Source organism: Staurois parvus, unplaced genomic scaffold, assembly GCF_062004578.1.
Source record: "Staurois parvus isolate SC_StPar_1 unplaced genomic scaffold, SC_StPar_1.0 ptg000464l, whole genome shotgun sequence".
Classification (NCBI taxonomy): Eukaryota; Metazoa; Chordata; class Amphibia; order Anura; family Ranidae; genus Staurois; species Staurois parvus.
Genome location: NW_028318260.1, coordinates 647,240 through 674,493, shown reverse-complemented (window position 1 = coordinate 674,493; position 27,254 = coordinate 647,240). Strand labels below are relative to the sequence as shown.

Sequence of the window (27,254 nt, the reverse complement as noted above, 5' to 3'; positions counted from 1 at the left end):
CTCTGGAGTGATGAATCACGCTTCTCTGGCAATCTGATGGATATGTGTGAGTTTGGCAGTTGCCAGGAGAGCAGTACTTGCCTGACTGCATTGTGCCAAGTGTAAAGTTTGGTGGAGGGGGAATTATGGTGTGGGGGGTTTTTCAGGGGTTGGGCTTGGCCCCTAAGTTCTAATGAAAGGAACTCTTAAGGCATCAGCATACCAAAACATTTTGGACGATTTCATGCTCCCAACATTGTAGGAACAGCTTGGGGATGGCCCCTTCCTGTTCCAACATGACTGTGCACAAAGCAAGGTCCATAAAAACATGGATGAACAAGTTTGGGGTGGAGGAACTTGACTGGCCTACGCAGAGTCCTGACCTCAACCTGATAGAACACCTTTGGGATGAATTAGAGTGGAGACTGCAAGCCAGGCCTTCTCGTCTGACATCAGTGCCTGACCTCACAAAAGCACTTCTGGAAGAATGGTCAAACATTCCCATAATCACACTCCTAAAACTTGTGGGAAGCCTTCCCAGAAGAGTTGAAGCTGTTATAGCTGCAAAGGGTGAGCCAACTCAATATTGAACCCTACAGGCTAATACTGGGATGCCATTAAAGTTCATGTGCGTGTAAAGGCAGGTGTAAAGGCAGGCATCCCAATACTTTTGGCAATATAGTGTTGCTCTATTGGGACACAAGTCGTGAACATATGGGGAGATTATTTTTACAATCTGTAATTTAAACATGGCTTTTGATAGTAGAAAAGATTGGATGGGATGGGATGGATAAAAAACAAAACCCATTATTTAATAAATTGATGATAAGAGTTTTATCTTTATTTGCAATAAAAAATTTACTTTTTTTATTTTTTACTTTGCATTAGGCAATTGAGAAATGGGTACATTAAACACTTTAACAGTTTATCGGTGAAGGTAATAGTAAATTAAATGCCCCCACAAGTTTTGACTTCATCACTTTCTTGGACCACTGGTTGTGTGGAAGAGCCTAGCACCAAACTGGTTGGCTGTATTTTTCTTTGTCTCCTTCTTAGTGTTGGGGGTCAGCAACTGTAGGGAACTACACTATGTGGCCCTCTGTCTATAGGCTTACCAGCCTGTATGCTTTGTGTGCTGGGCTGAAATCAGTGGGGAAGTAGCTTTTTTTTTTTAAACAAAATTCACCTAGCTTACATTCATAGAAAATAATGGATCATATCTAGGCTGATGTGTATAACAAGGTAATCATCTATGTCAGGGTTATCAAACTGTTGGCCCTCCAGCTATTGTGGAGCTACAAATCCAATCATGCCTCTGCCTGTGTGAGTTGAGCTTGTAACTGTTAGCCTTGCAATGCCTCATGGGACTAGTAGTTTTGCAACAGCTGGGGGCTGCCAGTTTGACACCCCTGCTCTATGTGAAACAAAATAAAAACCTTATTTCTGTTTAAAAATAGGTAATATTCATCACAAAATGTATTTTTGTGTCACATTGATGTAGTCAAATATAACTGTAGCTTTTTATGAATAGGCAAAAAGAGTTGGAATTGAAAAAGAAAACTTTACAAAGTAGAACAGTTTTAATTTTACCCCTTTAGCAATGGGACTTAGATGTTGTCAGTAAAAATTCCAGAAACACAGACAGTGTGAACATGGTTAAGAAGAGTTTCCTACTTGGTTCTGGGATGGTCAACGCTTGAAGACCTGCGATATCTTTCACGCCGGCTAACACCTTTGGGTGACATTTTGGTGCTGGTATCAGAGTCTCCACTGTCATCATCCCCCATGGCTTTGATGTAGCTGCCACTTCTCATTCTTCGGCAGGGTATTTCTCCTTCTTTTCCAGGTGCTGGGTATCCCCCCCATTCATCTGGTGGTACCTGCAGAAAGACAAATAGGGCATTTTTGCACAGCAAGTTGCTGATTGCTCTTACTTTATATTTTGCCCTAGAAATGTATATGTTAAACATCAAGTAAGGAGAAATGTTACACATTAATATTTGAGTATAAACATTCTTTTACAATCAGCTGTTAATACTGGGGGTATTTGAGGAATAACTTCCACTGAGGGGCTAGGTAGTTTGGACCATGTATGTAGACAGACATACAGTCTTCAATTAATGCAAGGGGCCCACTGGTCATAAACCTAGCATTTTTTTTGCAGCCAAATCTAGGGTGAATATATGCTCAAAATGCCTTTTTTCTTAGCAGAACTGGGGTGGATTTATTTGAATTTTACCTTATTATGATATATGCACTTTTATTCACTGAAAATAAAGCTATAATTGTTGTTGTAAGCATTGGCCAATTATCTAGTGTATGGCCAGCATTGGGGATACTTCTTAGAGGTTCAAAAGATTCTTCTATTTGTCAATTTAGTAAATAACTGCATTTCAAACAAGAAGCTGACTTTGGTTGTTATGAAAGCATAAGTAAGAGCCCAGGAAAGTACAAATGTAAATTTAGAGGATGTGTACAAAAACGTGACATATTTTACCAATACATACAAGGGTTTCCTGTTAAATACTTTCTTTTAATAAGGAGTACACCATATAATAAATATGAGAATTAGTAGTTTATTTGATTCTATTTAAGGCTTAATACCTTTAAAACCTTACTTGGATTTCTCATTTTTGCATCATGAGCTTGGAACAACCACAGTAACTGGTGTTATATAAACAATGTCCTAAAGTGGGTTAATGCATATCTGCTCCCAAAGCACAAATCTGAAGAAAAGACAAACTAAGCACACTTTAGAGAGAAATTAATGCATACAGCTATTTTGTATCCTGTTAGATACATTTCTGCAAACTTCTGCATTACATCTTCCACAGAGAATACTTTGTAGCATGAATATAAACAATATACATTTCCATTTTGGCTATAGTGTTACGTTTTTCAGTTTACCATAGTCAGAACAAATTTTCTTCTGCAAACACCAGTAAAGTCACAAAGCAGACCATCACAGATCCTAGCACTGTGTTCAACGGCAGCTATCCCACCACCTGTTATTTTTAGTTAATTAGCTACCATTTATAACCATAGTCCAGCATTACCAAAGACCCCCAGAAAAAATTATTGCTGTAGTTTTGTTTTGTGCAGAACATACGTGACCTGATAGTCATCATTGACTGATCTGTTTAGGAGATTACAGAGAGGTGATGCTACCCTTCTATCAACTTTCAATATAGTTTACCTTAAAATACTTAAAAAACAACAGTAGACTTTAATGAGGCCACCAGGTCCATCACACTGGACATGTTTAATATAAACAGAGTGTGAATGGACGGAGTTATATGCCTCTTGTGGCTGATCAGATTTGAGACTGTTCTCTGTATGTTACATAGGCAGTGGATGTAGAGATGATCCATTCTGATGACTTACTTGCTGGAGCTACCTTGCATTCCAAAATGTAATTGTGTGCATCGTGACACTTTGCTATAGCTGATCAGTGCAGCCCTAAGCAAGTATGAAAATAACTGGCTTTAACTGATATGGATGTGTTACTCGGTAGTTTTGCGAAACTATTGGTTCCACCAGGTGGTTGGTGAATGCCCCTATTTGCCATGGTCACCAACTATTCCAAGCAGAACTCCTGCTTGAAGAAAAGTAATAACCCATTAAAAGATAACATTAAAAAATGTTGTGCTGTAATACCTACCTTCAATCCACAGCTGCCCCCCGCAGTAATATTTTTCTGCTGGACCAGCCAGAAGACACTTGGAAAAAAGATATTCCTTTTTTTTCCCTTTTTTTGTTGAAAAGGGGGAGCTTAAAATACTATACTTTTTCTCTCATTATTTTCTGCATATCACAGTTGGATTTTTAAAACTTTTTAGGCTTACCCAATAGACAGTACAAAAAGGGCACTATAGATGTACAAAGCGCAATAGACCAAAGAGAATTCAGTTTACTGAAAGCATATTAGGTTATACCCTTTTCACACCACTATTTTTTTCAATATGCTTCCTGGCTAGTTCTCTTCTTAGGATGTAGAAATCCAGAAAAAAAATGATTCACCAAGGTGCCCAGAGAAAGCTCAGCCATGATAGCAATTTTTTTTATAGGAACCTGCAAGATTACCTACTGGAGGGTTCAATGCTTCCACTGCAAAGCCAACAGTGGAGATACCTGGTTACACATTTGTGTGAATCACAAATATTTCATTTTCTGCACTGGTCTTAGAGTGGAGCACTGTTCCTATGACTGTCAACATTTGTGAATCCTAAGATGGGTGATGGCATACCAAGTAAAGCCAAATTAGGGTGAAGTCTTGGTAGACCAAAAGCCCAGCCATTCTAACAGGCAACACTTTAGCATTTCTTGATAGCTACAAAGCTTTACCATTGCTTTCTGCCTCCTCAAATAGTGATGAGCCATAGAAATATGTATGGTGGGAGGTAGCAGCAAACTTTGAAACTACCTGAACATTTCAAAGCTTTGTCTGTCAGCGTGGTCTTGGAGGTGCCAACACTTTGTAGCTGCATCAGTATTTTTTCATGACAGAGTCTATTTAAAGTGGTTGTAAAAGCTGAAGTTTTTTACCTTCATGCATTCCTTCAGTGCACAGCAGCCCCCCAGTACTTACCCAAGCCTGATCCCAATCCAGCAATGAGCTGGAGAGCAATGGCTCTCCTGGGTCTCTCCCTCCTTATTGGCTGAGACACAATCACAGCCAGTGAGGAGGGAGCGGAGGGAGGGGCCAAACTGCACTCTGTGTGTCTTATGGACACACAGGGGAGGTTCAAGAGTGAGCATGCATGAGTGCCCTCAGCACTTAGCAGGGGAAGGAGCCAAAAATGCCAGTGGGGGACCCGAGAAGAGGAGGATCAGGACTGCTCTGTGCAAAACCACTGCATAGAGAAGGTAAGTATGACATGTTTATTATTTTTTTTAAAAAAGCTGAACCTTTAGTATCACTTTACATTTTTCTAGATGGCATGAGTGATTCACATAATACACAATTTAAAATTATTAATCTTCAAACCTGATAGCAAGGGCCACAGCTCACTAATGTTTATTGCGGTATGCCTGTTATTCAAATATGTAAAAAGAAAATGTTCACTCATACAGCAAAGATAAGCAGCCAAAAATCTGCATAAATCCTAACATCTAAAGCTTTTCCACCGATAAATGCTTTGTTGCTGGTGCCAAACTTTGTGGAGATGCTGGGAATCTCTCTCTCTCTCTCTCTCTCTCTCTCTCTCTGGGGGGTTAATGCAAAGTTCCACACTATTGTTTCTGAGAGTTGAATAACTGCTTTTGGTGTTCTCCAGATTCTGCAGTCCTGGATTGAGGTCTGGAGCTTGAAGTTTCCAAATTGTATTGGGTGGGAGGGAGCCTTCAATCTTGTGTCCAGATTTTGCACCAGGCCTGCTGCCGGTGTGAGTAAACAGTCAAGCCCGTAGTGGAACAAAAAAAAAACAGGCCAGAGCAATTTAGACTGAGCAGCCCATTTTTTTCTTTTTTATGATATTTTTATTGGGGTTTCAAACAATAGTACAGTAAGCACAACAAAGGCAGAGCATTGACCTGAATATACAAAGAAGAGAGAAAAAAAAAGATATAATCAAGCTCGATGAGCATATTACAAGTTTCAAAGGAATAAACAAGGTGATAAACCAAGGGGAGAGGCTAAAACCAGTGGGGCCTTCCAAACCACATCTGCTACTGCCAAAAGGACGACAGAGGTTCCCAGGGAGGTTAGTGTCTCTGTGAGATGCTTGTCTGACCCAGGAGTAGGGAGACATGGCTGAGAATAATGGGGAGATGGAGACATGTGCAACCTATGCCTAGAGAGGCATCTCTGCTATAAACATACCATACCATAGTTAGTAGAGCCAAAGAAAAGGGGGGGAAAATGGGAGGGGGAAAAAGGGAGGGGGTGGAGGCAGGGGGAGGGGGGTGGTTAAGTGCAGGCCCAACCTGAAGAACTGAAGATCCCTCCCTTGTGAGGGGACACCCAATTTTTTTTAAAAACCAAATTACAAATAATGACAACTACTGGTTTCTGAATGTCTTTTAGTTATATTTAGCCTGCTTCAGTCACTTATGGCTGGACAATGAAAGACCAGCAACAGCCTGGTCAAGTAAACTCTCTCCTACTGTCAGCTTGTCCCCTTCCAGTCCGGGCCAATTGTGGCATTCCTCTCCTACGTGTAAAAAACATAATTTTTTTGCTTAGAACCCCAAAACATTATAAATATTTTGTTAGAATGGACCCTAGAGAATAAAATGGTGGGTGTTGCATATTTGTATTTCACATATTTGTGCAGCAGTTTTTCAAATGCAAATTTTTGGGAAATAATACTCTTAACTAAATTTTAGTACGCAAAAACGCAATATAATACCCGATTGTTTTGGTAAAATATAATAGATGATGTTATGCTGAGTAAATAGATATCAAACATGTAATGCTTTAAAACTGCATCTGCCCGTGGAATGGCCCCAAATTACGGTACCTAAACATCTAAAAAAAAAACTAAAAAAAACTGAAAAAAAGTTACAAAGGAGGACTAGTGCTAAACTTTTTACACTCACTCCGACGTGGTAATATCTCACATGTGTGGTATGATCGCCATTTACATATGCATTTTTTTTGTTATATTTCTTTAATTTTTTTTTAACATCAAACCTTTAACTTTTTTTTTTTATCAACTTTATTGCTATTACAAGGGTGAAAAACATCCCTTGTAATAGCATTGGCCATGACAGGTGGCCCCGGTCCACTGGGCAGATGCCTGGTGTGCCTGATGGTCAGTCCAGGACTGTACATAGGTGTGCAGGGTCATTATATACTTAAGCCTGAGGATAACTCAGAGTACCTGGTTTGGGAGACAGGAGGTCTTACCCAAGGGTCAGAAGAACCCCATCCAGGAGTCCAGAGACAAGGGTCTCACCCAAGGGTCAGAGGTGCCCCAGGCAGGAGTCAAGACACAGAGGGTCTCACACAAGAGTCAGTGGTGCCCCAGCCAGTAACCAGGAGACAGAAGGTCTCGTTCCAGGAGACAGGTCAGTTCCTATCTGGGTGTCAGGAGAACTCCTATCCAGACGCCAGGATTAGGCCGTGCAACAGGGCGCTGCAATGGTTAGTGCCTGCGAAGGTTAAAAGAGCTTTCCATTTTGTTTAATAAAAATGGTCTGCCATGCCCTTAAATACAGTTTTGACTGGCACAACTCATTGAAAAAGCATCTGCCACGTGATTATAATCTCCCCAGAACCACAATATATACAGAATATACAGTATACGTGTACATTTGTCTTTTACCAAACCTTTTTTGCATTCTTAGTCATATAACATAGCTTTGCTTTAAAAACATGGAGAAAAAATATGGGACAGGAAAAGGTTAAAGCGTTTGCAAGTAGTTTTAGTCTTGGTTAGAATTATTATTATATTATTAAAGTTTAACATCCCCATCAATGGGTGTTTTTTTTGGCAGGCTTTGTCTGCTTGGTAGATTTCCCTTAGATTCCTTTCCTGGAGACACAAAAGGAAATTAGTGGGAACCTCGCCAAAGTGGAGTGAATTCCCATCCATTCTAGGCCTTGTTCACACTGGCATTAGAAACAGCCAATTGAGGTGCATTTTTGCAGCTCCTTGAATGCCTAATATAGAAGCCTACAATGGATATTATGGACAGTAGACAGCTGTTTACATTTGAAAAACATGTAGTGTTTGGTTTTGCCGTGTGGCAAGAATGAAGCTACACGTTGAGTCTTGGAGGAGTTGAACCTTGTCAACTTTTTCCATTCAAGCTTATGATAATCAAAATTACATCAAATATCAGTGAGATGGAAGGTGGAATATTAATGAGATGGGGAAAAAAATCACTTGGTGGATGTCTGGGGTGAGTTTTTTAATGCATCTTTAACATGTGTTAAAGGCAATGTAAACACATCACAAATGCGCATTACTGCTATAGTCATGTTGGTTTGCATTACCTTCCGCATTAGTATGTTTAGCGAGCGTGAACTAAGCCTTAGGGAGTTATTACTGGGACCTTTGTCTTCATGGAAAGGTTTTCTCTCACTTCTGATCTGGTGACAGTTTTGAAATTTTGGAATTCACCTCAACTTTTTTCTTCGTAACAATGGTAACAAAGACAAAAAGAGAGGCTGAATATCCCCAATGGGGACACAAATGGCATTAAAAACTTTACTGGAGTTATAGTCCTTTGCTATTTTATCCAATACTAAACCAAGATTTTTGGCTATACTGTACATGCAGTTTAAGGTTTATAACTGCAAACAAATTTCTAGCCAGGTATAACTCGATTCTACATCATATAACTCAACAAATGGCTGAAATATTTCTCAAATATTTTTATGGTCTGGATTTGCATTAGATTAGGCATTGAAATGTAAGAGCAGGAACCTTTTCCACTGAGCAAAGCAGGCATTTTAAATTGAAAATAAGACTACTTTTTTAAGTGATCTTAGTCTAATTTATTGTTGATGGTTAATTTTTGGTTATTATCAACAAATTTATATGATATTAAGTACTTTACTTTGTTTATATCAAATACTTAGATGCATGCCAAATTTTCAAAAGACATTTAAAGTTTCCATAGGAATATTGCTTTTGGTTTCTATTTTCTAAGTTTAAAATTTCTTTACTGAAATAAGACAACGTACAGCAAAAAAAGAAGCAATGGAAATGTAATGTCCATATTTGAAAAGTAAAAAAAAAATAATTTTGTTTATGATACAATCAGGAGGCCAAAGAACATGAAGAGAACGAGTTGTAGACTGCAGAAAGTCAATAAACTCACTGAATTATGAACACTTTATGTTAGGGGGTCTTTGGGGGTCCCTAATTCTTGTTTCATATTTGGTCCATTCTGTCTATGATTGGTTTATTTTCCCTCAATAAGGGAGAGCTAGCCAATGAACTAGGGTCGAAGTCACTGAGAAGAGTGGAGGTCAGGTGAGGAAACTGCAAAAATGGATTGACAGAGGACAAGAAGAGCTCAGAGACTGGAAGGTTCTTGGAAGGAGCAGGAAAGGGAAACTTCAGGTTATAGTAAGCCAGATCTGGTGACCATCAGAGAAGAAGCATTGTTTCCTTTCCATGCGACTGACGAAGAGTAAAGCCTCATGCACACTGACTTAGAAATGTCCATTTTCATCCCAAAAGCATTTTTTGGCATTTTTTTCACCTCTGAACACACCTGCGTTTTAGCTAATGTGTCCATGCACATGCAAACATTTTAGTGTGTTTTTATGTGCAGCGTTCAGGGATGGAAAAAAATTGGCCCAGGCACGTATTCCAGGAGGAGTGTTTTTGCCTTTTTTTCACGCAAATGCACATAAACACACCTAAATGCGTGTAAATGCATATAAGCGTACCTAAATGCACATTTATGGACATGTTTATTCTAATGGCTAAAATAAAAAAATATTCTATCCAATAGAGTTTACACGCAAACGCTTCTAAACACCATATGCATGTAAATGTGCATAAACATGCCTAACTGCAAGTGAAAAAATGTGAGAGGCATTTTTTAGCAACTTTTGGCCACCTAAATTCATACGCCCGTGTGCATGAGGCCTAAATGGGCAGGAAGTGGCTGTCTGAAAACTGGAAGAAGATGGTGTCCTGTCCGTAGCAAAGAAAGCAGACTGGGTTGGGTGCACTTCTGAGGGTGAGGTCCTGGGATAATTGCTGATAACAATTTTGCTCTGCCGTGGTATCACTACCAGTGCAAAAGTGCACAACAAAACTCTGGTGATGGTCCCACCCTCCTTTGAGAACCTATATAGAAATACTTCAGCATATCAAAACTATTGCACCTAAGCCTTTCATATTTTAAGTGTGGTATCATGGCATAACATAATACCTTTCTCAATGTTTTGGCACAAATTTAACGTTTTAAGAAGAGGTTCTAAAATGTTTAAATTAAAGGAGAGTTAACTCTTCATCAGACTAGTTAACTGTCCAACTGTAGCCAGTATATGTAAAAGAAATTCCCCTGCTTTGGTGATCAGTTAGAGCAGAAAAAAGCCTGTAAAACGGTGGTTGGTGGGAGTAAAGAATGTCTCTGCGTTGGTGGTTGGTGGAAGTAAAAAACATCCCTGCATTGATGGTCAGTGGAAATAAAGAATGACAGACATGCAAAGGCTGTGTCCGTCAATGAATGAAAGAGAAATAGTTATGTAATTTACCAGTGTCTGAACTATGCTCTCCTGCAAATCTACAGACTTGCTATGATTCCACTCACTGGCTGCTAGGCCACACTACTGTGTTCCTGAAAGCTCTAGTGACACAGAATCTGATGGGTAGAGTCACGGAGCACAGAGGGGGACATGGGCATCCAACACACCCCAAGGTATGTCAGATGTTGAACATTATATAGCCACTATAGATCTGAAAGCTTTTTAAACAATACGTTCACACAGAACTTAAAGGTAGCAGGTAACAACAGGCTAATAATGCTCTGAGGAACAATTCTTGAAGGCAGGTAACTGGATTAGAGGCTTTAATAAGATTAACACTTAGCTGTGAAAGAGGAGACAGATTTTTTTTTTGCTAATTTTTTGTTGTTTTATAGTGCACAAGGTACAAAACAGAGCCTCTGTGCATACCCAGCTCGGAAGGGTAGAATACAAAAAAACAAAACAAGGCAATCAAACTGAAACTATCCCATGTTTGCTACTCAAAAGACAGGAATGTAGACACTCATTCACATAAAATAGACTAGTGAGGAAAGGGAGGCATACCATAGGGACTGTCGGCCACTTCTGTATATGCAAATGCTTGCATACTACAAATTAGTATAGCATCTGATCAAACTGTTGAGGTAGTAGACACATATTGAACTGGAATATGACGTAAACCCGTTGGATGCAGCAATTTAGGGTGATCTGTCTACAGGGTCATTCTGCCCCACAGTGGTGGCATCAGACTCCAACCAGATATTCCAGACTTTATTACATTTTTGGGGACATCCCCTGTTGAAAAGAGGTATAACAGAGTTTACCCACAACTTCCAAGTATTCAGAATGGGAAAAGTTGCAGCTCTCCATTTGAGTATAATAGCTTTTTGGGCATAAAATAAGAGTAACTCATGTGCAGACCGCTCTGGAGGAAGCCCGAGCCTCTACCAACCTCAGTATACAGATGTCCACCTGGTGGGGTATAGAGATAGTGGTCAGATGTGATAAAATGTAGGACACTTTTCCAAACTGGTTGCAGAGAAGGGCATGACCAAATTGTATGATGGTGGGCAGTCGAATTGTCTTGGCAACACCAGCAACATGGTGCGCAATCTGGGTAGATCTTGTGCAGCCTATGAGTCATAAAATTAAACTTGTGCAGTATTTTAAACTAAGTCAGTCTCTGGAAGATGTCAGCTGGGAAAATGGGTATTCCCATATGTCCTGCCAGCCCTCACCTTCCAGCACCGGCAGCTCTGTTAGCTAGAAGGATCGTAAAATGTCTAGACCAGGGCTTAAAATTTCAAGTCCTGAGCTACTAGCCAGACCTTAAGAGTTACTCGCCACCAGCAAACACACACAAACAGAGACACACCTGTACACACACACAGACATGTACATACACACACACATACACACATACACACAGAAACATGTACACACACACACAGACACATGTATACACACACACAGGCACGTACAGACACGCATACACACAGATACATACACAGAAATGCACACGCACAGACACATGTACATACACACAGACACATGTACATACAGACACATGTACATACATACACACAAACACACACACACGTACATGTACACACATACAGGCATACATATGTACAGATACACACATGTACATACACACAGACACATGTACATGCATACACAGACACACACAAACATGTACACACACGCACGCTGTTAAGTGCTCTCTCCTCTCCCCTGAAGCCACCACTGGCTGACATAAAGGATCATGTGACCAGAGTGAGCTGAAATTAGGTAGGCACACACACACACCTATAAAAAGTTGCAGTACTTCGTTGTTCACTCTCAGAGCCCGGTACTGCACTCTAGGGGGAGGCAGAGAGCACAGCACACTCTCCTTCCTTTGCTTTCACTGCGCTCAGCTATTGAGCAATCTGTCGGCTCTCAGTGCCAATGACAGATCCGGCCTGAGCTTCGAGCCTGCTCAGCAAGCTGTCCTGGGGGACACACTCGCCCCCACCATAATTTCCACTCGCCATTGGCGAGCAGGCAAGTGGACATTTTAAGGCCTGGTCTAGACCATGGTGCACAGTAAGCTGTAAGGCCTTGTATATGATCTACAGAGGTTTCTTAAGGGAGTCCTCCTGGAGAAGCTACTACATGTCAAACTGCCATATGGTTAAAGGAGAGTTCCCAGGCTGTGCAACATAGGCTTCGCAACTAGAGGAAACAGAAGAAGTAGGATTTGGGCAATGCAATGTTTTGTTTAAAGTTATCAAACATCTGCAATATGCCACTTTTTTTCTTTAAGCAAATAATAAATAAATAGATAAATAAAAAGGTGCTATTTTACTTGTAGAGTTTTGAGTGAGTGTTTGGGGTTACATTTTCTTTTCTTAATGTATGCTCAGTTGTGCTTGATCTTTATTTTATTTGGGCTTTATTTTGTTAGGGGTCCGGTTCCGTTACATTGGTGGCAAGCGGTGGGATTGTGCTTCCAAGCTGTGAACACGTCTAAACCACCACCGGGATTCAAGATCAGGAAAGGAGACGTCGGTCACCCCAGTGGAGATATGGACCTGCCAGCAGAGTTCCCAGGGCTGCTGCGGACCGTTCTTGCAACATAACCCAGAACTGTGTCTGCGGATGAGTACCTGGAGCTCAGGCAGCGGATTTGGAAGGTGCTTTGGAGAGGAGCACTCCAGGTTGCTGGTGTGGACAAGGGCAAGTGCTATCCAACCCCAGGGGAACGGGCCAGGGACCATCGGAAGTTACGAATGCCATTCCTGGGAGAGCGACCTCAGGAGCAATGGGTGACTGAGTTGGACAGGCTGGTCCAGCAGGAGATAGAGCTGGACAACCAATATGGGGCTCTGCAATGGTACGCAGAGCAGGAATATTTAGGGGTGACAACAGAATGCTCTCCGGAGGTATATGACTTTGGTGGCCCCGAATTGCTGTGGGAGAGCCTTACAGATCTTTTTGTGTTTTGTGATGAAGGAGAACCTACCCTTGAGGACCTGCGAGAAGACAGAGAGGCTATGTTCGATCTCACAGGGGTCTCAGAGCTTGAACCAGATCTGGAATACCTGCTGATAAAAGAACAGGATCTGGAAAGGGCATACAGGTAACTGCTAAAACATGTTCAGCAGCATGCCCAAGAATTAGCAGTGAAAATTCCAGATACTGGGGATTTGATTGATTTTTCTGCTGAGGAGGAACCAGCCGGTGAGCTCCAGCAGAAGAGCTGGCAACAGGGCCAAACATTACTGAACTCTGCCCAGCACTGGTAACATCTTCTGGGCTCCACAGACAGGAGATGGTGAACCCTATCCCTAGACACCAGTTCCAGAGACTAGGGATTTGATTGACTTTTCTGCTGAGAAGGAACCAGCCGGCGAGCCACCAGCAGAAGAGCTGGCCTCAGGGCATGGCATTGTTGACCTCTGCCCACAACAAACAGCACCGCAGGAGCTACAGGAAGAGGATGCAATCGGCACCTCACAACAGCAGTTTGAGCTGATGTCCGTGGATGGGACTTCGGTCTCCACTGACACAACCCCAGAAAAGGGTCTGGCATTGGGACAGGAGGATGTCAGCCTTACTTTGCGAACACTAGGGGATGTCCATCAAGTCAAAGTGGATGAGACTACAGTTACCACCTGGATACCCCAGGGATACTGGGCAGTCGGCCCAGATCCCCAACAGCATGATGGAGTCGTCCCAGCCACCCTGTCTTCTCTCCAGCGGCTGAGAAGACTTCAGGGAGAAGGACCAGCCTGTACTTCTCCCCAGCAGCGGGTATGTTCTACGAGAGAGGCAGAGGTTGGCTGGGTGAGTAATGCTTTGTGTGGGACAATTTGTTTGGGGTACTGTGTGGGTGCTGGCATTGGGGAACTGGAAGTACAGATTAACTTCGGAGTCCACTCGTCTGGGGTTTTCTCCTGCATTAGTCTCCTGCCGAAAGGGGAGATATGTGACGGGAGTCACTTTGGGTGGGGGGCCCATGGAACACAGCTCACTTTGGAGAGGTGGGGAGACCCCTGTCTCAGCTCCCCATATCCCTCTTATGTGTAAGTCACTCTGTGCCTGATAGGGGTACAGGGTGGAATGTCCTGCTAATGTGTAGACATGTGTAGGTGGGGGTTGTTCATTGGTTTATGCCATGTGGTTGTCACATTGTTCTATTGTGTGTCTTGCTTGGGAGCAAACTATTATGGGATGTATGCGTTTGTGTATTGGCCTGGTGGGGGGGTGTTTGCTGTGTGTCTCTTGTTACTAAATTTATTGCCCCACCCTGTGTATATATCTTGTATCTGTATTAAAATAAAGCAGTCTTTTTTCTGGTTTCCTTCAAGTCTGGTGCTATCTCCTCTTGCATGGTCAGCGGTGGTGTCCGTGGATCTGTGTTCGGACAGGGAAGCTGCATCTAATGGAAAAACCCTAGTGCAGTCTGGGACGGTTCCATTACATTGGTTCCACTTTCACAGATATAGGCCAAACAGCAGACTCCACTGGCAGCTTAAAGACAGGGATCAGATATAGAGAAAAATTTGGACAGGGTAGGGTTCAGCCATAAGGGAGTGTCAGGGGAACACCATCTGCAACAATCCCCACAAGAGAAGAGGCAGACTTTAAGTCAGCTTGTGACTTTAGGTCTGCTTCAAAAAGGTAAGCAGTAAAGTGCAAATACTTTTGTGACCCATAAGTACTGTGATAGTAAATTTTGAATGTTTACTATGGGCTTCTATATGGTATTGCTGTTTGACCTACATTTCAGGAAGACACATTTCCATCAAGTTCAATAGGTTAAAACATTTCCTGTTAGAGATTCTGTATATAACCCTACAGAACATGCAGTGCACAGTCCAAATGTGTTTGTCTACTGCTTCTCTGCTAACAGGAAATGGGAACTTTATTCAGGAAGAAGACATAGGACCTTTCAGATGAGGCAGATCCGCCAGCGTGATCTTCCTGCTCAGAGGGGGGATCTCTCCACTGATCTCAGCTGATCAGGCGGGTGACAGGTCTCTGTCCGCTCTGACAGACACTGATCGCTGATTTCAATGGGACAGTCAGATGAAAATGGACCACCTGTCTGTTTCCACCCGATTGTCATCTGAACCAATCCACTGGACAGATGAGGAGCAGATCCCTATCCATCTATTTTTGGCATACAGGATCGGATGCCTGCAGGTGTCAGTGGACTATAGAAGTCTACGGGTGGACCAATCAGGTCCACCTGAAAAAAGGACAGGTGGACCCCATCTGTTTGCTCATGTGAAAGGGATCATAGAGAATAGTCATAGATGCAGCTACAAACTTATAAATTCTGCCATCTACTGGTTGAAGTATATATCTCTACTGAACACTGAAGTAGTTGTTGCAAAATACAAGAACACTGTAGTCTAATATTTCCATACTGCCATTTGGTAATTACTGTTGATAACATCCAATTCACTTTAAATGTGATTATTGATATGCCATTACAAGCCCATGTGGTAGGGCATTCCACAGCTGAACCATTGTTACAATACTCAGTCTTCACTGTAAAATGGTGCATGTCTAAAACACTCAGTTACTGTATTTCCAGCTATGAAATATCTTGCTCTTTTTTTACCCAATAATTAAACTGAAACCAGTTTTCCTGGAAATACAAAGGCCATTGCCTTATGGATTTTAAATAGTGTACATAAACCAAATATCATGGCAAACAAATAAAAAACTGATAACAAAACCAGTGCTAGTGATAAGTGAACTGTAAGCACAAACTAGCACAACATAGCCTGAAGGCCCGTCCTTTCCATTAGTTCAAGATGTTTGAATACCCAAAGCCTGCTGATTACATCAGCCAAGTTCATTTGATCACTCGCAAAGTAAAACTCACGAATTAAGCTGAGATGTGTATTGTAATAAATATGTAATGCTCATATTATTCCAGTCTAAATATGCAGTAAAATAGCTCATAAGTGACACAGTAAAAAATTAAACATATTACATATAACTAAACATCAGTTAAACATTCATATGCAACAATCTAAACATATAGTGAAATATCCCAAAAGTGACACAATAACACATTGCATATACTGTATCTCACATAATCAATACTGTGCTAGAATGTCACTGAACAATCCTCCTGCCAATCATATATTTGTGCTTCTATTTAATCCATCCAAGTTTCTGCAGCATTCTTCCACCTCAAATCAAAAATACATGTACTCTCTGTGTTACCTCTCCATTACAGAAAGACACATACTAGAAAATCTTCAATTATTTATGTAAAAATTCAAGACAAATCATCATTTACATGTCCAAAGTGCATGACAGCCCTATCTTAACAAACATCCGCTTTACACTTGAGTCTCTCAAATTGCTCTTTTCATTTCCTCAGTGCGTACCTCCTTTGATTATGTCATTTTTATGAAACGCATTGTGCAGAGTCTAGTCGTATAATCAGAGTCTAGGAGTGCACAAACTACATGCCCAAATCTGCAGTTCTGCAGTGCATTGGAGGATGCTGAGGATCTGCCCACATTTCAGAACATCAAAGAAAAGGGGAGAGCACCAACTGCCGGGGGAAGTAAGGGATACTATAAGTATTTCCCCTTTTTATCATCCCCTAGGCAAAATTAGCAGTTATTCCTTGCAGTGGAAAGAGCATTTTTTCAATCTACAGTGCTGTGATAGTTTGACTGACGTTAATTAGTTGTAAGGTTTGATCAAATAACTGCTGGCCAAACAGTCACCCGGATCCCGAACTTCTGGAACATTCATTGGGAATTGCTCCGCTGAACGTCCTATAAATGCATTGCCAAAGCCATCTTTGGCCAAAGTCTTGCACCTGACCTCTGCTCAGGTACAAATGTTTGGTCAATGATGGTTTAGACCTAAGTTGCAGTCCATACACTATAAATGGCTACTTTCCCAGCAGTGCTTTGTCAGTGTGTTGGGAGTTTAGTGAGAGTGAATGCCAACTGTCATTGCTTTTAGTGAGAGAGAAAAAGTTGGTTAGCGTAGTGTGCTAATGCTGTTTTGTGCTTTATACAGTATTATATTCAGTGCTGTGTATTTGCAACTGATACTTTGCAGTGAATTGCAGATTGTTTGGCTAGGAAGAGTGGAGTATAAGCATAGCGGCAATCACTTCCTAAGACCCAGAAGTCCTTTTCAGTGTGTGTGTGTTCACATGTATGTCAGTGGCATGTTCTGTTGCTCTGTTGCTGCTGTTTCCCTCATTTTTGTTCTTTTGGAGTGTTTCTTTGCTTTTCTTTCTTATTCTCTTTTATTTTTTTTCTTTAAGCAAATAATAAATAAATAGATAAATAAATAAAAAGGTGCTTTTTTACTTGTAGAGTTTTTGAGTGAGTGATTGGGGTTTCTTTTCTTAATTTATGCTCAGTTGTGCTTGATCTTTATTTTATTTAGTCTTTATTTTGTTAGGGTCTTTTGTTTATGTTTATGGCCTCAGAAGCAGCAACAGCAACATGAAGCTGTTGGTGTCACCATAACATCTGCCCTTTGTTTACAGCAGAGCAGCACAGATCTTTATGGTGCTATTTAGTCCACCAAGGCACCACAGTTTACAGTGCACCCAAGTGCTATAATTTACAGTACATCCAAGCACCACTTTTCCCCACAGAGCTCTTTCAATAGCTACAAACAAAAGTACAGAAAAGCCTCACATTATCAGCATCATGTCTGGCAGATCTACAGGGAAAGGCAGAATTTCCTGAGGGGGCAAGCAGCCTCCGTGGCCACAGGCCAAAACAGTAGCTGTGGACATGATGCTTCATCTGCAAGCAGGGCATGTTTTCCATTTTGGGGGGGATGCTTGGTGTGTTATATAGACAGAGCACACATAGGAGGTGGTGGAGTGGATAAAAAAAAATGTTCATTGTCCACGTACCCTATCATCCAGGTGCAGACTAGTGCGCAATCCACCACAGCTGTAATGCCCCTAATCTGTCTCCTCATCCATAGATATTCTTTCCATTGCCCAACCAACTGTCACCAAGGAGACTGCTGAATTATTTCAGCACAGTGTGAGCCACTTACTGTAAGAGAAAGCACAGCGATTAATGCACTCAGAGACTAAGAAGAGAAATGATAAAATAGAGGAAAGGGACATCAGACAGGGAGAACCAATTGGCGATGATGTTCCTGTAGCTGCAGAATACTACCAAGATGGCTCTAACAATGAGGAGGGAGGGGATGATGATTCTGACCGTACCTGGGTGCCCAAAAGCAGAAAGTGAGGAAGAGGCACAACCCCTAAGAGGCAAAATGTCATCCGGGGCAGTTCATTGAGAAGTGGAGTGAGCAGCTGCCCTGTTCCACTAGTGCAGGACACTGTTGTCCTCCAGCTCACTCCCCAGAGCTTACCTGTGTGGGCCTTTTTCAACACGTGTGCTGTAGACAGCAATGTTATTTGCATAGCAAGTGTGGCAATACCATCAACCATTTGGGTTTGACCTCTTACCATACAGCTCAGTGGGAACAGCACCAGAATGTGTTCAAAAGAAAGAGCCACAATCCTCCTCCTTCCAGCTCTTCTTTTTCCACTACTGCCCACACTAAACACGTTTCCCCCCTCAATAACCTCCAGCGATAGGGATAACGGTACATCAAGGGGTGTCAGAGGTCTACTCTATGGCTCCTCCAGTGGGGAAGCGGGTCTGCATGGGGCCACACAGAGCAAGGGGAAGCATAGGCTACACTCTTGCTCTGATTCTGCCAGTAGCGTTGAGCAGGTACACTTTGCTGTCCCAGTTGCGAAAGCAAAAAAAAAAAAAAGTACACCTTCACCCCCCCCCCCCCACCACCACCACAGGTGGCAAATGTCAGCTTGACATAAGCTTGCATCCAATATAAGCACAATATGAGCACAATATTTTTTCTTCCACTTGTACTCTCTGTTCTGCTTTTAAGGCCCATTCAGATCACATGTAGTGGGAATATGTATTCCCACTCGCAATTTTTTAAGCAGTACATACCTATGCTTCCGCGTGTCATGCATAAGGCAGCCCATTCATTTCAATGGGCTGCCGTTTGCGTATTTATCGGCCAAAAGAAGGTGATGCTTTTGGGGAGAGGAGCTTCACGCAATTTATAAAGGCGCGTTTTGCAGCAATTTCTGCGTGATTTCACCACACGCAAAATCGCACCTCGTTTGGGGTGCCATTGAGAATTTACTGCAATCTGGAATCACAGGCAGAATCGTAGCCAAGTGTATATGGGGCCTAATAATGGCCTTAACATTACTATATCCTGAAGCATGAGACTCTACTCATCTCTACTTATTAACAACCCTTAACTAGCTCAATCACATAACATGGTACATGACCCTGATCTCAGCTGTAACTCTTTTCCAGAAGTATTACCCTGAGTTACCAATAAGGTCATACTTAGTGATGCTTTTTGGCCCTTCACGTGATTTCCTCCCTTGTTCCCTCTCCCCCCTACCTAAATTTCCCTTCCACCCTCCATTCTCTACCCTACCCCTTGTGTTTTCCAAACACAACATCTGACATCAATAAATGCTAACCAACTGTGAGCTTAGCTATGGAGAACTCAGGGCCATATTATGAATACTGAATCTATCCTATTCTTCTGTAAAGCTCATTTTACGTTTTGTACCATGACACACTTTGCAAGCACAGTGCCTTATGTTTGGATTATTTTAAAAGAATCAATAAAAAATTATAGTTATATGAAAAAAAATGTCAGGTCAAATTGCTGGCTCTACAACTCTTGCCTTTCTAGCTTGTGAAAAAATACCAAATATTTACTTGCTGCCGTTTGACAGCTGCAGATACAATGAATGTTTGTTAAAGCAGGTTCATTCTGTGCTCTGCAGGAATATTGTGGTAGGAAAAATAAAACCGAGTGCTTTCCCTTAACAAACCTTCAATAGAAATTAAATAAATTAAACCCTAACCTAATCCCAAAATTGTGAAAAGTTGTCATAATATGTGTTAGCTGCCCCCTTAAAGTGTAGATACACTCCAAAATACAATAAGATACAAAAAAGGTCCGGCGCACACATATACCATAAAGTGCTACGTATCCATAATACAAACAAATATTATAGTCAATACATGAAAGTCCCACGCCATATAGTGTACAAACAAGTCCTCCTGGTGCTTCAAAAAATCTTTATGCAATTTTTCTACGTTCCATGATTGCTTAATTAAAAGAAAGTCATAAGCGCTTGTTTGCCCAGGGCTTTAAATCCTGGTGGGATTCTCCTCTGTATTTCCAGATATCATTGCAAAATGACCATATCCCTCAGCAACAAATCATCATATATCAGAGGAGATAAATTTCATAGTGTAGTAGTTTTATTAACCCCTTCACGCCAAGCGTACGCAAATATGCGGCCTCTCGGCGGCTGGGCCCTGTCGCTGAGCGGCCGCATATTTGCGTACCATTTGTAAACAAACATGTGCTGAGAGCATGCCCTGCGCACTCCCAGCACATGTATCGGTGTCCCACGAAAAGGTCCCGATCTCTTCTTTTCCGACCATGTGACCGCCCTGACAGCCAATCACGGCGGTCAGATGACTCTAAACTCCGCCTGGCCTCCTGACATCAGAAACCCCTTAACCACTTCCAGACCGGACACTTTTACCTCCTTCCTGACCAGGGCAATTTTCAGCTTTTAGCGCTATCACACTTTGAATGACAATTGCGCAGTCATGCAACACTGTACCCAAATTAATTTTTTACCATTTTTTTTAGATAGATAAAGCTTTATTTTGGTGGTATTTATTCACCACTGGGCTTTGTATTTTTTTTGCTATGTAAATGAAATGTCCAAAAAATTTTTAAAAAAGTGTTTTTTTTATAAAATTTTGCAAATAAATAATATTTCATCATAAATCTTAGCCAAAATTTATTCCGTTATCTTTTTAGTAAAAAAAAAAAAAATTCAAATTAGTTTATAAGCAAAAATTATAATTTTTAAACATTTTTTTTTACATTTTTATTTTATTTTTTTATATTATTATTTTTTATTTTTATTTTTATTTTTTACATACTGTCACCCTAGCAGTACAGTGTCACCATGGTGACACTGTACTACTTGTGAGGGGTGATAAAGATTTTTATTTTTTTTTTACACTGATTGCTTTTACACCCATATAGGATGTAAAAGCAATCATTTCTCTTTCTCTCTGTGTGCATTCCTGCACTCATTGAGAAATACAGAGTGAGCTGTGATTGGTCACAGCTTGTCACATGGTACAAGGCTTTTGTGAATAGCCTTGTACCATGTGACCTCTGTGATCATTCACAGATTTCACACATAGTAAGCAATGATGTCAGAAGTGACATCTTGCTTACTACTTTGCATGTGATCACTGATTGGCCAATCAGTGATCACATGATCGGGACCTCGTACAGAGGTCCCGTCCGACGATCGGTGTTTCACTGTGTCCGGAGGACACAGCGGGCACCGGATCGCGGTGCTACGCGCTCCCAGGGAGCGCGCACAAGCAGGGTGCGGGGAGGCCGTTTATAGACGGCCACCCGACCCTGCAGTGCCACCGTCCGGCCGTTTATATACAACGGCCGGTCGGGAAGTGGTTAAAGGGCCGGGAGGCACCGGCGAGAAGGGGTTAAAATAAATGTAAAAACAACTATGCACTCACATGATGCATTGCCCAATATCTCCGCACTAATACACTCAGCTGTTGGCTCTACAGTGCCGCTCTGCACTGTAGAGCCAACGTGCGTTCCAATTGCCAGAACTGGAAGTGAAATCAATTGTTATACCCGGAAGTGACGGATGTGTCACTCTGCTTCTACATGTTTTGCTGAAATGACGTCCTCAGGAAGAAACCCACCGGGATATAAATCCGGGGGGTCACGGATGGTCGGTGAGTGCATTATTAGTGGTGGTGGTGGTGGTGGAGCACACAGAAAAACTGCATGAAGATTTTCTGAAGTACCAGGAGGCAGGGCCGCAGTTAGATATCATGGGGCCCCATATAGCCTACCTGACAGATCCCCCTTCCCCCACTGCCAGAGAAAATATCAAAATTATATTTATGGTAAAAAAATACACTAAATACGTTATTAATGTACACAATCACAACAAAATTCCTCTTAAATCCAAATGACAAAACTGTACTGAGTTAAAAAAATAAAGTTCTGTGTGTAATTGAGGTCTTGGGGCTCATTCACATGGGTGCTGTGGCTTGTACAGTGTGAACCAGTGGTTTGTTTATGTGGCTGGACCGCTTGGAGCAGTTTGCAGGCAGCCTTTGTTATGCTATGGAAATGAAGCAGCTGCAGGTCCTAATTTGACAGGCATATGGGTGCAGGTGTACAGTCCTGAACTCAGACAGTGAGCATTCAGGGCCACTTCCCCATGCCTGCACACCTGTCAGATTAAAACCTGTGCTCATACAGCTGCTGTGTCCCCATAGTGTAACAGGTGGCTCCAGCCACATGAACAGCCCCCTCATTCCTGCTGTACAGGCCAGAGGACCTGTGTGAATGGGGCATTTTTGACAATTTTTTTCCTCAGCCCATTAATTTCAATGGGTTGCCTAATATGTGCGAACATGCAAAAATACTGCAGGCATGATTTTTTAAAAGTGTGTTGCACCTAATCGCACAGTACTGTGGTGCCATGGGTTCTGGTGACCTTTTTTATTATTATTATACAGGATTTATATAGCACCAACACTTTGCACAGCGCTTTACAAAATGAAGGTAGACATTACAGTTACAATACAATTTGGTTCAAGAGGAAACAGAGGGCCCTGCTCGTTAGAGCGTACAATCTAGGAGGAAGGGTTGAGTGATACAAAAAGTAAGAGCTGTGGGGGGGATGTACTGATGGAGGAAATAAATGGCAGTTTACTAGGTAGAAGCAGGATAGGCTTCTTTAAAGAGAAAGGTTTTCAGGGATCATCTAAAGGTGGATAAATTAGGAGACAGCCAGACAGATTTGGGTAGGGAGTTCCATAGAATGGGAGAAGTCCTGGAGGCGAGCATGGGAGGAGGTGACAGGGGAACTAAAGAGCAGAAGGTCTTGGGGGGATTGAAGAGAACGGTTTGGTTGATATTTTGAGACCAGGCTGGTGATGTAGCTTGGGGCAGAGTTGTGGATGGCTTTGTAAGTTATTGTTAGTGTTTTGAATGTTATTCGTTAGGCGAATGGAAGCCAGTGGAGGGATTGGCAGAGAGGGGTAGCAGACACTGAATGGTTGGTAAGGTGGATGAGCCTGGCAGCAGTATTCATGATGAACTGGAGGGGGGTGGCCTACGTAAAGGTATGCCAATGAGGAGGGAGTTGCAGTAGTCAAGGCGATAGATAACCAGGGAGTGAATTAGAAGCTTTGTGGTGTCATTGGTTAAAAAAGGGGCGTATTTTGGAGATGTTGCAGAGATTGAGGCGGCATGATTTGGACAGGGCTTGGATGCGGGCCTGAAAGGATAGTTCAGAATCCAGGGTTACCCCAATGCATCTGTGTTTACTGGATGTTTGCTGGTGCAATTAAGTATTCATAGCATCTGAGCACATCTGCAAAATGCATAGCATTTCTTTGTGCAGGAAAATGCATGCACTTGTATGCGTTTCTGCACCACAAATGGTGTGAACAAACGGGTATTCTAGGTAAAGGAATGGGGCTGACCTGGAATTGTGAATGTAATCAGACTAGTGGTGAGATTCAATTAGGAATCTTATAATAATGCTAGATTTGAGCTGTAGGTGATAGGAAATGGGACACATTAACTAGAGCAGTTGGTAAACATTTAAAGTGTTACTAAACCCACAACAGTAAAATCAGTCTGTATATGAATTAAAGCATGCTTGTTATACTCACTGTGGAACCTAAGGGGTTAATCCCCTGATCCTCCCCTTCTTCCAGAGTCCCCCCCTTTATCTCCTGGTAAGACATATTGTGTCACTCTGCACATGCTCAGTTTGGTGTGTATTGCTAGAGATGTTTTTTTTTTTCTTGGGAGAGTGCATGTAATCAGCACAGGGCCAATCAGCACTGTCCAGAGGTCAGGGATTCTGCATCCTCCTAGAGCAGAAAGAAAACTCCTTCTACAAGCTTTAACCAGTGCTCTGCTGAACACTGATAGAAGTCACAAGACTGCTCTAACTGCTGATGAGAAAATGTATTTAACAGTTTATATTTACTAAAATAATTGCATTTCCATGTTCTGTGTACTGTGGGAGACCAGATATAGTGAATGCAGGGGCCTGGGTTGAGTTGAGCAAAGAGTTGAGCAGGGATTTATAGATTTGTAGAGGGGGGTATGTGATCATAGTGGCGGGGAGAACACAGTTGTATAAGTAAAGAGAAGTTTATAGCAGTGAATAGAAGGGGATCGTTCTGGGGGAGAGAAGCCCAGCTACATAAAGATCATAAAGTTGTGCTGGGAGAAGATAAAAGACAGCTACAGGAACAGAATACAGCTGGTTGGCTGTGACAGCGTCAGGGAGGCAGGGGACTATGGAGAGAACAGGGAAGATATATAGGCTGGGCAGACAGGAGACAGGATAGATCGGACAGAAGGAGGAATACAGGAGTGAAGGACTGCAGGAAGACACTGGGGCGCAATCGGAGATATCAGAGAGAAACATCAGAGATGGTGGATGGGGGGGGGGGAGATATCTGAGAGGCAGAGTGAGTATGGCAAGCATCTGGAAAGAGGAAGAGGAGAGACAGCTACAATCAGATGTAAACAGAAGAAACCATGAAAGAGTCAAACTTGTGGAGCAGAGTGGGAGCGCAGCTAACATTCAGAGCACTGAGCAGCTCTGTGCCGCTCTGTGATAGAAGGCTGTAAAACGGAATGTAATTTAGTGGCTACAGATGAGTTTGTCAGCTACCCGGGCCCACCTCTGAAGCTGATGGGGCCCCTTATCAGCAGCTCTGCCAAGAGGACTTGACGTGGGACTTTCATATATTGATTATAATATTTGTGTTATTGATATATAGCACTTTTTGGTCTATGTGTGCACTGGACCTTTTTTGTATCTTATTACATTTAGGAATGTTGTGGTGTTTGAGCACCATCAACACCCAAACCCAATTTTTTCACAGCCGTGTGACAGTTGCACAAAATATACAATTTTTGGCCAGGGTCGATCTTGTCGTTTGCAAGAGCATTCGAGTTGGGTTACATAGCTTTGCCTCTTTTAATACCTGAAACCTAATTTTTACAAAGTTTCTATTACGGAAGTAAAAATTGTCCTGGGCTGGGTAAATACTGCACTGGGCATTATTTTTTTGCAGTGTATCATCATTAAAACTGGAAAATATATAATGTTTCTTCATGGTGCTCCTTGTTTGTGAAATATGGAATACACATTCTTTAAAGGAGCGATTTCTTACATATAAAATGCCCATTCTCACTCATTACCTCTGAAATTCTGGCTTATAAAATGAGCTTTGAAATATGTGCAGAAAATTCCTCAAAACATTTTTCTCATTTGTCCCAGGGAGATAAATGAAGCCAGAATGGTCTCTCCTGCTGGAATAGCGTCTAATGAGCACTATTTATGTTCTGTGCAGAAAATCAGTATAATTTCTGACTTGCTGGCTAAAATATAACATCTCCCTGCATCATAAACTTTCTTTTTTTTTCAAAAGGAGCATCACATCTGCGATATAGTTATATAGGCCCTGATTTACTAAAGTGCATAGACGGTGTCTAGGCGCATTTCCGTAGGCTAAAGTATACTTTTCATTGGAATCCATCTACTTTTTAGACGGCAAAGATATTTACTAAAGAAAGCGTCTAACAAATAGACCGGAAAGTGAATTTACTAATGGACACAATAAAGGAATCTGTCTAAAAAAACAGATGTCTTAGAAGCACGTCTAAAGAAACGAAAAATCACTGTAGAAACATGTTCACATTGAAATTTGCTTTCCCAAATATCTGGACTTCACTTTAAAGAATAAATTCCTTTTAAAAAATGTTTGCAGTGGGTAAAATATTTTTTTTTAGGGAATTCATGACAGTCAAGTACTAGACGCCTTTCCAGTGTCTTTGCAGGCGCAAAACACAATTTAGACGTCTACTGTGGGCGCTTTTCTTTTAGACGGTGTTTAATAGTAAATCTCTGGGTTAGTGTCCTAAAAATACTGGTTTTATTTGCTAACTCTCTGCCTTCATAGTTGCCTAATCGCAAAAAGGATTAGTTGTAAATGTTCTACTAAATGTGTACCGTTTCCAATATCAGTGTGCACCTAAATACGGTTTCCTTTACAACTTCAGGCTGAAATAAGCCGATTCTCTGTCTCCAAACTGGCCTCCTATTGATAAAGATGATATACTTTTTTCATCTGCAATGTGTGCAATATTTAAATCATATCTCTGTAAATATACAATCTAATTTAACGAAGTAAAGTTAAATCTGCCTGCACCGTCCTTCAGAAATAGCAGCCTCTGCAGACAGGATATAAACGCTTTTTATTTTTCCAGCCAAGGGGGAGTGTTATTCCTGGAAGATCAAATAGAATGAATATTTGTAGATTTTTCCAAAATCTTTACTACCCCCATGCTCACTCTCATACCTGGGTCATTGTGTCTTTAGACACTTGTAAAGCCACTGACAGAATTGACTCTAGCATTCCCTGTTTCATCTGCTGCAATTCTATAGCTTTGACCCATGAATGATTGCTTGGATAAGCCTCCTGTATACCAACACTGTGGCTAGAGTCCGAGGGAACGTTCAGGTTTTTGGTCCCTTTCCCATTTACCAATGCACATGACACGGGTGCCCATAGTCCCTGCTGTTATCAGCCTCTTTAGCCAATGAACCCTAAGATATCTGTACTTCGCCAAACATATTAGGTCTCACTATAAGTAATTCGGAAGAGCATATTGCATTATATGTGTCAGAGGATGTGCTGCAGAAAAAAGGGCACTTCTGTCAATATTCAACATGGCCATGCTAATTCGTGCAGAAATTTGTGAGGGTTACTCGTGCGCGTGCAAATGCGACTGCATGAAGGCACACAATTGCATGGGCTATTTTAAGTTAACACTCTTCTGTGTTGCTATACTCTTGGATTTCCTGATGCTGACTCAGCTTGCTCCCGAGCCTCTCCTGACTTCTCTCCTGGCTCTGACCTCAGCTTGT

The 27,254-nt window shown here is 41.7% G+C and overlaps 1 protein-coding gene across 5 annotated transcripts in view; it reads right to left on the bottom strand.

Annotated features, from left to right (window-relative positions):
* DLGAP3 (DLG associated protein 3) overlaps nucleotides 1-27,254 on the bottom strand; it is a 518,806-nt gene that overhangs the window by 144,200 nt on the left and 347,352 nt on the right. For 4 of the 5 annotated variants that reach the window (XM_089688981.1, XM_089688980.1, XM_089688982.1 and 1 more), the window contains exon 4: nucleotides 1,654-1,859. The exons of the other annotated variant lie outside the window; for it this stretch is intronic. In XM_089688981.1, coding sequence (XP_089545107.1) covers nucleotides 1,654-1,859 — 206 coding nt within the window. The remainder of the gene's footprint in view (nucleotides 1-1,653; nucleotides 1,860-27,254) is intronic. 5 annotated transcript variants of the gene reach the window in all.